This window comes from Ambystoma mexicanum, chromosome 2p (genome assembly GCF_040938575.1).
Source record: "Ambystoma mexicanum isolate Mex_15411 chromosome 2p, UKY_AmexF1_1, whole genome shotgun sequence".
NCBI lineage: Eukaryota > Metazoa > Chordata > Amphibia > Caudata > Ambystomatidae > Ambystoma > Ambystoma mexicanum.
In genome coordinates, this window is record NC_090923.1 from 578619569 (window position 1) to 578634242 (window position 14674).

At 40.3% G+C, this 14674-nt stretch overlaps 1 protein-coding gene across 2 annotated transcripts in view; it reads left to right on the top strand.

Moving 5' to 3' along the window:
• Positions 1 to 14674, top strand: part of LOC138566575 (galactosylgalactosylxylosylprotein 3-beta-glucuronosyltransferase 1-like) — a 621134-nt gene that overhangs the window by 94300 nt on the left and 512160 nt on the right. Inside the window, exon 2 of one of the 2 annotated variants that reach the window (XM_069644074.1) lies at positions 293 to 372. The exons of the other annotated variant lie outside the window; for it this stretch is intronic. Within the exon in view, the coding sequence (XP_069500175.1) occupies positions 293 to 372 (80 nt within the window). The remainder of the gene's footprint in view (positions 1 to 292; positions 373 to 14674) is intronic. 2 annotated transcript variants of the gene reach the window in all.

Genomic DNA, 14674 nt, shown 5'->3' on the forward strand with positions numbered 1-14674 from the left:
GATGTACACTTGAACTCTGAGAGTACTTGTCCCACAGATATCTGAATCAGAAACTACTGTGAAACTCTCCAATATTTCTATTTCAGATTCAAAATATGCATCGAACAATACATAGTACAGGTATGCTTATATGTTTAAAATTATTTTCTGCAACTCTTTGATATGATATATATATATATATATATATATATATATATATATATATATATATATATATATATATATATGGTTCCTGCTACTTACCCTTTAATAAGCTTCTCAATAAACATATTCTCTTTTTTAACCACTCCAGCAGAATCCATGCATTGCAGCATTCAGCACCTGCTCACATCAAGCAGCAAATGATTACAATGCAGATGTTTCTTTATAAAAGTAAGTTAAAAATTTCATATGTCCATTTATAGCAGCACTGTATGTCCCTTTTTTCTAACAAAGAAAAAGCACATGCAACATTTGTAAAACGTGTTTAAGTGGCACTAGGTGTGTGCAAGTTTAATATGTTGTTAATGCTTGTAGGTGCTTATCACATCTTTTCCTTTTGCATTGTATGACTTGTAATTCCACTTCTCCCATTATACAACTCAGACTGAAAGTCCCACAATACAAAGAAAAAAACGCAAATGGAATGGAATATTCAAAAGTGTGACATTCATTTCAAATGAAAAATATAAAATGCTGAGCGTTAACAAATGTTTCTTTTTAGCAGCATTTTCATGAAACTAAAAAAAATGCATCTGTTCATTTTATTTTTTCATTGTGCGATTTAGTTAAAATCTAACTGTACACACATATGATCAATTCAGCAGAATAGTTACCATACAACTATGAATATCATAGAAAGGTGAAAGCAGCTTCAGAAAGTTTAAAACATTAAAAAACCGTCTGTCATTGGGATTATTCAGCACATTACACCATAATTCGAACCAAGATTAAAAAGGGTGAGTGCCAAAATGTCCTTTAAAACTCACTTCATGGAGATTTGTTTTAGTTGGGCTACCAACAAATAGATGTTCAAGATTTCAAGGTTTCAACTCCCAACCGACAGTGATGGCCAATCTGATCGGTTTATAGCACCCCAAAGTGACTCCTTATCACATCATTGGCTAGTAGGAGATTCAATTTAATCCGCAACCACAGCATTCTAAGGGAAGGGGAAGCATGTCTAATCAAATATTCATGTGGAGCGTTATAATGTTTGATGTCCATTAGCAAATGATCAAATAACTTCTAGGACACAAGCTTCTCCCTGTTAATAATCCAATCATGCTCAAGGTGCACCTTCCTAACCTTGCTCAGGTTACGTTCCAGCTCTTCAATGGGTTTATCGACCAACAACAGGAGGAGCTAATTCACCCAATTATCAAAAATGACACAATTCCCCTGGATGAGCAAAAGGTTAAGTTCCTTAAACAAAGTAAATGCAGGAGGGAACATTACACAGCACAAAAGTATTACTCTTTTCCGATCTACCTTGGAATTTAGAGATGAAATGCCCGAAATATGCATTATTGCAGGTAGTGGGGTACCACCCGGAAGCTTCAAAAGACATTTAAAAATGCCTCTTCCTTATCCCAGTCTAATTTAGCCTCCTTAATTTCAGCCCCATTGGTCAATTTTGGGACACACACCTGATTGTATAGTTTGAGGACAGGGATCAAAGAAAAACACTTGTATTTCTCATTTAATATGCGTAATTGACTTACTGTTGTAATCAAATTCAATATAAGTGCATTTGATACTAGCAACTTAGACCGACTGGAGCTCATGATAACGCTCAGATATTTAAACTCATGTACAACCTGTAACCTTGCACCCTGAATATGCCATATAAAGGTTACTCTCCCAGAGACACTTTTTTTTGCAGTTGAAAATCAGAATGTTTGATTTTGGGACACTGATCTCCAAACCAAATTCCTTGAAAAATGTGTGGGCTTTCAACAAAGACCGCAGAATTCCTATAGGCAAATGGTCAATTTACACAAGGTCATCTGCATAGAGAATATATTGGATGATGATATGACCCATTCTCTGTGGATTGACCCTTGAGCCTTCTAATGCAGCCCTAATGCCCAAAATATACAAATTAAAATGAAAAGGGACAAGAACACATCCTTGTTTTAAGCCACGTGCAACAGAGATCCACCCTCAGTAGGAACCACGGTTGTCAAGTCTGAACTTAATCCTGAGATATTGATATAGAAATTCTAACAACAGGTCCACCTGGCAGCCCCACAGCCTAAGCATTCCCCATAGCTTATTGCGGTCAACAGAGTCGAAGGCTTTTGTGATGTCGAGAAAGGCAATATTAAAAGTATGTTTAGTCTGAAATGCCTGTTTTTTTAGCATTTGAAGGTTCAACCCATTAAGGGCTGTATTAGTGCCCTTGTGAACACCAGGCTGATTACAGTCCAGCATATTTGCCAAAATTAGCCACCTCTTAAAAGCGCGCAGTAGGAAACCTGAAGAAAAGAAATTGGTATGAGGAGTAAAGGAGGGAAATGGGATGATAATTACCTGGATTAGTCCTATCCCCCTGTTTGTATATAAAAACATAGTTGCTTCTCTCCACGTCTTTTGACACACAATTAACCGTACCACATTACGATACAGCAGTAATAGGACTGAAGCCCATAATAGCCGTTCAGATTTAATGGTTAGATTAGTTGTACAATCAGGTCCCGGGAGCATTTGAAGACTTAGCCTTTGCTATGGTCAATAAGATACCCTCTAAATCAATGTCCAGCAATACCCATGCCTGAGGCCTCCAATCGGTAAACAATATTGCAGACAGACCCCCCTCTTGGAGACCAACTAAAGCATACAACTCCATAAAAAATCCCCCTACATTTGACCAGAAATAGAGTGGTGTAGCAACGAGCACTGCTGCACCCCCTCACATTAAACTCCAAAAATTAGCCATCTGACAAGATGACAAGGCTTTGAGCATCACTTCAGCATTTGCTTGAAGCAGAAGTGCTTCAAGCAAAGCAGAAGTGCTCCATGTCACCTTATCCAATTCCTGTAGACAGGTTTACATTAGGCAATTTTGTTTTGTACATCAATGCCAGTTTTAATGATTGCACTAATATTACCTTGCAACTCTCTCTTCTTATCACGCACCTCTATGTTGGCCCCATGTCTTAAGACCATGGGGCAACTGCCACTGAAAGGCATAGAGGCATGTATTAAAGCAGTATGTTTGGACTGGAGATAATGAGGGAATGACCAAGGAGACATATAAACAAAACGATTCTGCAGTCAGTCCTCTCCTATATAGGCATTAAAACTGAGGACATATTTATGAGCCCACCTAACTGCGTGATTCTGTGGGTTAATTATTAGACAGGAAATCCTGCCCTGTTATACCAATACTCCCAAAGTTAAGACTACGCTTGGCATGGTCACTGTCTTCATCTGTCTCGACATAAATACTGTTCATAAGGGAAAGGAGAGGGGAGGACACCAACACAAAATCAACGGTAGATCTAGCCTGACCCCTCGCCCAAGTATATCTGGGTGGAATATCCACCCCAAAATTGCCATTGAAGGGAACAAATACAAAGACATCAAAGCAATCTTGAATCAGTTGTCCTCGAAGTCTAGCAGATTCGAAACCATAGCATTTAGCATCCAAACACTCTGAATTAAAATTGCCCAATACAATAAAACACACATTTGTACATTTATAGCAGCACTGTGTGTAACATTTTCGTAAAAGAACAAAAACAAATGCAAAACATTTCTACAACATTTGTAAGTAGAACTTGGTATGTGGAAGTACAATAAGTGGCCAGTACATGCATACCTGCTAACATAACCCATTCCAATCCCTAGGTGCTTGTCTAATCCTGTTTTTTTCTGTGCAATCTGCATCTTGTAGTCCAGGTTTTATAATGGGAAACATGGAACTACAAGTCCCACAAGGAAAACAAAAATGTAGGACTACATAACCACCTACAGATTGGAACAGATTATGTTGGCAAGAATGCATGTACTGTCAACATAATAAACTTATAGACACCAAGTGCTACAACTCTTTTCCATCTGCTTTTATTTTCTTTTACAAAACGGTTGCATAGTGCTCCTATAAATGCACATATGCATTTTTTAACTTTCATCAAAAGGCTCCTAAAAAGAAACATTTGTAAATGCTCAGCATTTCTTATGTTTCATTCCATAAAACTGTCACGCTTTCCAACCTCACTCATTACATCCCTTACACTGCCACCATTGTCCACCTGCTCACACATATGTGTATACCGCCAAAGTATCTATATACAACACTTCACCCCAGATATAAAGTACTCTTCTTTTCCAAACTCTACTATAATACATCAAACAATGCTGAAACAACAATCCGTCACTGCCTTATCACTTTACCTATTCTTTAAAAACACTGCACCACATTGCAAATACATTGCCCCACAGTACTACTTTCATTAAAATCACCAGCACTAAAGTAACCTCCACATGCATATTTTACACCCAGTTTTGCCTTGTTCTTTCTAATCCCCTAAACATAACTACTCATAATACAATTGTTGTAAGAACATACTTACCATACTTTAGTACAACATCCATAACACAACTTTATTAACTCTCTTTCCCAACAACTCCTCCTACCCTCATAAAGGTACTTGACCATTACCAAATATACCTACTACCTTTCTTTTACAATTTAAGGAAAGAAGAACATTCCCAAACACCGCTGCCAAAGGAGAACACTCTTCATATCCTACAAAGTAAGTACATTAATACAGTATTTATCTCTCTGCTATTGTAACAATGTAGAGTCACTATATATTAGCCTAGAGTATTCTTTTCAAACCAACATTTATTTCACTCGTACTCATTATATTGTAGTATGCACACTCTTTCCATTTGCATCTCAACACCACCAGTAGAACACCCACAGTTTTCCTAGAAAGATCACAATGTCCCTACTTATTCATTTGCACCACCACTCTCCTACTCACTAACCCAAACTCATTACTCCTGTACACACTCTTAATCTTACAAACTTTCCAAGCACAACTATCATCCCACTACATAATCACACAACATACTATTCATCTTTACAATCACACCCACACACCCATGCATGATACATCCATATATATTCCACAACTTTCAAACCCAAAATTTCTTTTTTCCAACAGACAGCACAATGCCTACTAAAAAGCATTTCAGTAGAAAAGAAAGGAAAAATATAGCAGATGAAAATAAAAGCAAGTCATGAACTCATTCACCTCTAAAACAATGTATAGAAAACAATGTAAAAAACTGCTAGTAGTATCATTGAAAAAACGAAATCCACCATGACTAAAAAGTGAAGCCCCTCTTGCAAAAAGTAAAAGTAAAAAACAATCTAGAAAGAAAAGCAAAACTACCAATGAATCTAACATTATATGTACCAGTCTTAACATAACCACTATAAAGCAATCCAAACAATGTAGTGTTCTTGACAATCTTATCACAAAAGCTGAAAAGTCACGATCTACCCTTAAAAACTACCGTAGGAGATTAATCCTTTGAGCTCTAATTGACAGCGCATTTCAATCGAAGATAACAATGTTTATATTGATTTTAAACAGAATGAAACACTAACTAAATTAATTAACACATTACAAAAATTACTTCTAATTGTGAGCAAGGTCAATATAGATACCTTTTCAAACTTCTGTGAAGGTGAATGGATTCACACAAGCATCTCAGAACCATATATCAATGAAGAGGCTAATAAACAAGAACAAAAGAAAAAGCAATTGCCATAGACAGTGATGGCCGAGGGTATGAAATGTTGGTAGACACCATTATGGCAAAACAAACCCTTATAGAAAAAAACATCACCAACAAACTTTCAACCAAATTTTACTTTCATCCAAACTGTCCAGTGTACAAATGGGCATGCAGCTCAATGTGTAACTTAAGGCATCAATCCCCCAAATGTTTACGACAATTCCTCAATCACTATATCAAACTAAAAGTCGAAAGTAGAATGAAAACTTTGCAACATGGGCTCATGTCTAGTGCGCAGCCACATTGATCTGCAAGGACATTCATTAGCCTGCATTTCGCAAACTGCTTGCAAAAGCAGCTGCGACAATACCAAAATGTTGCAACACAGCATTCTGCTATACGAACACACCATTCCCCTATACTTAATCTTGTGCATAGACTATACTATGCAACACTCCTGCTCTAGAACTAAAACATTTAAATATCATTCTGCTACATGTAACACCCAAAGAACACCTTTGAGAGTACATCCAAAGTAGGTTCTTTGGAACTGAAGTTGACTTAAACAATTCTGTAACTTCAGAAAACATTACCAAAAACATCACACGCATCAACCTCCTAACAAACACATACACAAAATAAATAGTTTGTTTCAAAATACATCTGCCGAGATACCAGACCAAGTATGTTTCTGTTGTCTGAGAACTTTTTATAAAAATAATGCAAAAACTGTAGATATGGCCTACAAAATAGAGGAAAATGAAGACTCGCAATGGTTCCAATTAGAAGTATATATAGCGTCAGAAAATAAATACAAAAGAACTCACCCCTCAATACTTTGCATGTACTGCACCACAAAGATTGACAATGACCAAATGCCACACGTGCTATCACTAATAACTTAGAAGTATTCCCACTTCCAAAGGCTCTCCAACAACTTAACTTGTATGAGAGCATTATATTCCAAACAGTCCACCCATTTCCAGGTATTAAACGCCTTCAGCCGAAAACAGCCAAATTACCTCACCTGAGTTACTAAAGAGCATCTGTGGCAAAGTAGTATTTTTGCCTTTACTTCGTAAAGAAAATGTAGAAGGTGTAGGAGTACAATGACCAATAGATCATTCTTACACCTACAGATTGGAATGGGTCATTGTAGCAAGTATGCATGTAAAAACAAAAGACAAAAGAATGTGGCAACAACCAGTTGACTTGAAAAATGTTAGACATGCCCTACAATATCTAAAAGAAAACAAGGAATACTACAAAGATATAAACATAGAAGAAACGTGAAAATAAACCACCCAAATAATTCAAGATGCACTAAATAATTCAAGATGCACCAGCAACTGGCCAATTTAAATGTGTACATCCAGTTACTGCAGCCAACATTGTAGACCAGTATACAATTCACCCATTACATTCCAAAGACACCATCGAAGATGCGTTAGAAACATATCAAATGCGTCAAGCCAAAATATCCCCAATGAAAAAAAGTTTAAAAGCATGTTCTTTTCCTCTTCTCTTCTCTACAGGAAAAGGACGAAGATCTGATGAAAGGTCCACACATATTAGTGCATCAGACTATTGCTTTTTACTAATGTATTCTGAAGACCCCTGATTCATACAAAATATAGAATACATTTGCCTCCTCCTGTTCGAAAGTGAACTAGCAACTCCATTATATGGAATGGCACACACATTAAAAATAGGTTCTAATTTTTTGAACAATTCTGCTACACAACTGCTTCAAAAAATAAAAGACAAAGATGAAGTTCTGCAGTCAAGTATCACAAATCTTTTGGCAAACATGCATGGTACAACAGAATACTTGTTCCGACATCATGCTGATTTTCATTGTATGCTAAGGAACTAAGCCCCCCCACATGGTTTCTTACTTTAAGCTGTGCAGAGTATGCATGGGATGACTTGCATGACCTCTTACATACTACAAACCACAATAAAGATGGAATAGATATAAAAACACCAAGAGAACTCTGTTCTTTTGACCCTGTCAATATATCAAAGTACTTTCACCATCGTTTCATTTAATGCTGTATTACATCTGCAATACAACAACCCCTCTGCTCGGAGAATTGCAACACCTCTTTTGGTGAAAGGAATATCAATCCAGTGGAGCACCATACATCCACATGCTTTTGTGGATAAAAGATGCTCCCAGATTTGGCCATGACAGTGACACCACTGATTTACAGTTTATTGAAAAATACATTACCTGCAACATCCCTTCAGAAATCACAGAAAGTGACCTACGTACACAAATCTCATGCTTCCAAAAACATAAGTGTCGTAAATACTGCCGACGTAGATATAAAAACAAAGGTAAATACTAAACCAAGTGTCGCTTTGGCTTCCCTAGACCTGTTTGCAAAAAAGGACAAGTAAATAGCTTCATGTCTTCTTTTAGACACAGCATAAAAGGCGAATCCACTAAAAACACATACAACATTAAAAGGGATGAAGCATCCAAGTACATCAATGATTACAATGCAATTATTGCCCTCTTGTTGAATGCAAACATAGACATACGATACATTGCAAAATATTCCACTGCAATTGCAAGATATGTCACAGCCCATCTCACCAAAGCTGAGAAAACAGAGCTAAAAGACCTCTGGGATGACATATCACCTGACAAAACACTAACACAAAACTGTATAGCTTTGGCATAAACATGCTCTCCCATAGAGAATGTGGGTGTTGTGAGGCTGCAGGACATTTAACAGGTACAACCTTATATTGCAAATATGAACACATTGTCTAGCTAAACGTTGTTCCAGCTTCATTCCATAAAAGAGTACTAAAATCTACCAGAGATAGAAAAAATAGCCGAAAATGACCAGCCAGGACATTTTTAAAAACAATTTAATTGGCACAAACTATCTAAACAGTAGTACTGCTTTGGAAAACATGTCCTTCTACTACAAAGCCCACAATTACTCCTACAAAAACAATGTCACACCAGATGAGACAAGTGGTAAATATTCAGTCTCAACTTGTGAAGAAAGCCTAGTAAAACTTACCAAAACTAGCCTAATTAATAATATAAAGTTATCATTTAAATATCTGCAACGTAGGGAACTGTATTACATGCCCTACTACAACTTTTTAAACCTTGGAAAAAAGAAGAAAAATTATTAGGTGATTTTGACTCATTTGAAACTGTATTTAAAGCAAATGGAAGTAGTATAACAAATGCCAATTTCAAACAATACAGATAAATGTTGGACAATGAGCGCAAACAAGAGTAAGAAATTGAAACACTACTATTTAAGGACACTCCTGAGGGAAGTCAACCTTCCCTTACAGGACAACAAGGACCACTTGGAGAACCACTCATTCTAAATGAAGCAGAAATAGCCATGACTGAAGTAGAAAATAACATGTGTCAATGTAAACTATCTGAAGAAGAAGAATTTTCAGGGCTCAAATCACAGCTAAGTGATGAACAACTCAACATTTATCTAGAGGTCACTGAAGAAATTGAACATGGTTTTAACCATGAAGCTAAAATGTGTAGCTGTAAATATTATAAATCACTGCCCCCGTTTTAAGTGGTGAAGATGGTTCTGGTAAAACATTCTTAAATAAAATAATCAGCGCATTTTTACAAACCTTAGCAAACAACAACCTTTCAGTTGTTGTAACAGCCCCCACACGTTTAGCTGCCTACAACATAGGAGGTGTAACTTTGCACCCATTAAACCTTCTCTCAATAGAACACCAAAATAAATTAGAATACAACACATTATCGGTAGAGGCTGCTACTGAAGTATGCAGAATTTTGAATGAAATGAAAGTGCTCCTAAAAGATGAGGCAAGTATGGTTTCCAACCTCATGCTGGCTTTAATTCACCTGAGAATGCAAGAAATCCTAACAACCGACTACGAAGAACTGTTTGGAGGAAAACATATGATTATTTTTGGATACATCCTACAGTTAACACCAGTAAAAGGTCAACCTATTTTCAATACATTAGGAAACAAACAATGGCACAACACACTCGGCAGCATTGGAAATGTAAATCTCTGGCAATATTTTCAGTACAGAAAACTAACTCAAAACATGTGTCATGCTGCAGACCTCACATTTTAAAAAGCATTAGAACGGGTCTGGTTACAAAATATGCAAAATCTATCTTAAATGCTAGACTAATCTATGAGCTATATGGCCATAACACAGCTGCTCCTGATGTCATGGAACAATGAACTCCACATAATCTAAAATGCATGTTCTTAATGCCAACCCTTGAAAGCTGTCTTCAATTCAACGAGACAATGTTAGAAAAAGAAATGCAACCCAGACTGCATATCAGCTGCACAGACAAACTAGAATTGCACAGCATGACACTCCCTATGTGTCAACAAGCAACCACAAGATTAAATACCTTAGAAAAATCTATCTCCAACACAGCTGGATTGGAGAAAATATTAACTTTGTGCCTAAACAGCAGAGTAATTATAAAACATACCTTGATGTAGAACAAGGTTTAGTTAATGGAGCAACTGGCACAGATGTTGGCTTCCAAACATATCCACATGACAACAACATTCAGTTTGTCAACATCCTTGCATATGCTGTCACTATTCACAAATTACAAAGGCTAACCCTAGATCATCCATTGATTGCTATTGGCAGCACAGTCTTTAAGGAAGGTATGGGTTATGTTGCAGTTTCACATCTGTGTACACTCAATGGTCTATTACTGGTTAACTTTGAAGCAAACAAAGTCAACACTGACATTCCTTGCATCCTAGAATACAACAGGCTACTTGCCCTGTATACCCCCATCTAGATATGTACCCTGTACCTAAAAGAATAATACTTTTAAAAAGAAAAGTAATGCAAACAGAATCTACAGCAGATCTCCCAACAATACCGCTAAAGAAACAACAACCTCCTCCATCAAAGAATACAGCCACAAAACTGTCTACTACATACTCAACTGCACACCCATCAAAAAAGAAAGAGACAAATATCTCTTCTCCCAAAAAATCTGCAGGCCCATCAAACGATGCAGACACACAACTCTCTGGTCCATCTAAATTCAGCAACACAACTGGAGAAAATCGCTATGCAAATGTAACAATCAATCTTCTGTTCCAATTGCCACCAATTGTTCACTCCATTTACTTCAGTGGTTCAGACGAGTTGTGTTAGAAAATGCTTGTCCTTTATAGAAATGCCACAAATAATCCGGACAGCACTTACAGAGTCTCAGGTATAAGGTATAAGGCAGGAAGTGGACTAGTTTGCAGGAATGGTAACATTTACCATAAACACACAAGACAATCCTCAAGAATTCCCAATGCACTTAATACAAGTACTGGAAACCAAACACATCCCAATAAATGAAATGTTCAGATTCATACACATGGAAACATACATGCAGTCTCTGCAACCATGTTTCACAAGTACACATCCCTAATTAATGTTTTGTATATGTATCCATACCAAATTGTGAATCCATTCCATTTCACCAGCTTCTCCAGAATGCAAATCATAACAAATTATGCGATTTTTGCAATTCAGACAATGGGCCTCATTACAAGGTTGGCGGTCTGGTAATAACAATACCGGTAAGGCATTACCAGCATCATTTACCGGACCGGCCCATCATGACCTGCAATGCCAGTCCTACCGGCATCGACAGTGACCCGCTGTAGCCGTGCACCACAGTACCTGCATGCATGCGGGCACGCTGGCAGTAACACCAGCATGCTGCAAGGAGGAGGACATTATAAGTCACACAGGCATGCACATACAGGCATCCAGATGCTGGTAAGAAGGGCCACCATGATGCCGGCAATACAGGCATCACAGATCACCTGTTAATAGCAAACTGCTGTGTTCCCAACAGCCACAGGTGCACACATTCTGCACAGGTGGAGGCAATGTAGCCTGGCCCTGCACAAAAGGAGCACACCCACACACCACACCCCTTCCAAGACCAAAATGACTCCACTTGCAGTTGTGATACTGGAGCTGGAGGACATGCCTGCACTGCATCTCCTTGAGCAGGCAGTACACCAAGCATTACAGAGGAGACGCAGGAGGAGAAGCAGGGTGAGACTGGCCCAGCAAATTCCACCAGTGCAGGCAGTGGTTCCCCGTAGGCAGCCACCAATCTCTCGCATAAGGGCCAGTCCATTCAACTTAACCCTAGCACAGATCTACACCCTGTACCGGCTGGCCAGGGACACCATCACCACCATAGTGGATCTAATATATGAAGACTTGGTCAGCCTGATCAACATCCACACTGCCATCCCCCTCTGCTGAAGGTGGCGTCTGCGCTCCACTTCTGGCCACAGGCACCTACCAGCAGACAGTGGGCCAGCTGCATGGCATCTCACAACCATGTTTCTCCGGTGTGATAAACCAAGTGCTGGATGCACTCCTAAAGCATGTAAGGGCCAACATATCCCTACCACGGACATGGTAGGGATATGAATGACACCAAAATAGCATTTCATGCACTGGCAGGCATGTTCAATGTCATTGGTGCCCTTGACTGTACCCACGTGAAGTTGTTAGTCCTGCTTCTCGTGGAGGTGGTATACCGCAATCAGAAGCCCTACCACTCCATCAATGTGCAGATGGTGTGTGATGCCAGCAAGATGATAACACATTGCTGTGCCAGATTCCCAGGATCCACGCATGATGCAATGGTACAGCAGAACTCCTTGCTACCCCGTTATATGGAACGAGATACTGCACAACGTGCCTGGCTGCTGGGTGAGTCTGCTCTCTGGGCCATGGGAGTGTATTTGCCAGTTGGGGGGCATGCATATGCAACCTGTCTGCTCTCTGGGCCATGGAAGTGGATTTAGAGGGGGAGGAGGTCATGCATCTGCAACCTGTCTGCTCACTGTGCCATGAGGGTGGATTTGGGGGGGGATGCAGATGCAACCTGTCTGCTCTCTGGGCCATGGGAGTGTCCTCAATGGGGTGTCTGGACACTGTCCGTGCCGGCAAACACTGTGCCCATGATCATTCAAATAAGAAGCATGACACAGACAATGGAGGCTGACATACTCTGGCCACACACCAATGTGTAAATGTTCGACTGACAATCAGCGCCCACCCCTGAACTTGTCCACTGGACATCACCTAACCGTACCCACAGCACCACAATGCACCATCATGCAGTCACAAAGCTGAATACACATGACTGCGTCGAAGCACCTCGCAGGCTATGCATCCATGAGTGTGCAGCATGAATATCCACTCAGGGAAATCCCCTGTCACTGCCCCCCGACAGTAACACTGCAGAACACCATGGCAACATGTGCAGATGAATACAAATGGGAAAACACATGTGACAAGGATGCTTCAAATTGGACCCATCAAGTAGTGAACAACACCTACATCAGTGCGATCGTTGCGGGAACCACCCACAGCTCATGAGTACCAGCATGCAAGTCGACACCCTGCGTCATCCAAGGAACACATCCCTACACTGGCGGACCCTACCAACAATCACATTGTACCATTGTGACTAGTGTGAAGAAGTCGAAGGACAAGTGCATGACGTCAAATATTATCCAAAAGCATGATAATCTAAACAAGCTGTATCATGTTGGGCATCAGCCTAATGCATCAAACATGGCCCAACATGCATTTGGTCTCATCCCCTGCCACACAACCCTCACATATGAGTACATCATGGACCTTGTCACTCCATCTGGGTAGTTGGTGATTCCAATGTTGAGGCCCTTAAGATGTGTACGTCACCCAAGACCAGCACAATGGATTGACAAGTTGTGTACAGGGCACATAGTTGCGCAGATGTGAAGTCAATAGCTGCCATTGATGATATACTGAATATGAGCATGAACGATGTATAGGCTGAGCACAAATGTAATAGAAGACATACCCTAACACATACCTTTTTGTGCTGCCATGCCGGTGATGCTGGCTATCCCCTGAAGTTGTGGCTCCTCACCCCTGTCAGGAATCCACAGAACAGGCATGAAGAGGACTTCAATTGTTCCCATACATGCACTTGTGTGCTCCTAGAGCAGACCTTTGGCCTGTTGAAGGCACGGTTTCGCTGCCTCAGCAGGTCGGGTGGCGCCCTCATTTATGGGCCTGAGAAGGTGGCGAGATCATCATGGTATGTGCCATGCTGCACAAAATGTGCATCCGGCGGAATGTACCTCTGCCACCTGACATGGACCAACCACCACCAAGTGAAGATGAAGATAACGAAGAGGGACTTACTGTGCGCCAATCAGTCATAGACCATTCTTACTGATGCACTGGGATGCAGAGGGTGATATGGATGTGGGACCCTCAGCACTGTGATTGGGGGGATATTGGCACTGGGTTTAGGGTAAATATGGGCACTCTATACTGCCATGCAATAAATTGACACAGGCAGAAGAAGCAATGTGCAGTCATGTGAATTTCTTTACACAATGGGTGTATTGAACAGATAGTATTTTCTACATGAATGAACCCTCCACTTCCACAAACGCCCTCCCCCATCCCCCACCCCCCAACACCCCCGCATACCTCCTTCCTCTCCCCCCACTGCCCAACACCCTCACACACCATCTCCCCCCAACCCCCAACACCCCCAAACACCCCCTCCTTCCACCCTCCACCCTAAACTCACCTACACCCCCACACATCAAGAGCACAACATGTGTCCAAATGCACTGACAGTCAACACATGCAGGTTACCCCTGCTATTGCTGCCCCCTTTTCGATGTAGGGGGTTGCATGTGTGTGCGCCTCATGCTGCGCAGGGACCTGCGCATGGGGCTTGTTTGTCTTGAGCTGGCAGGCGTGGTAGTCGAGGAAGTGGATGGATGAGGCTCGGATGCCACAGGATGCCGCTGCTCCATGGTGTTGGCCATTCTCTCAAGTATCTGGACCACAGTTGCAAAGCCCTCATGGACCCAC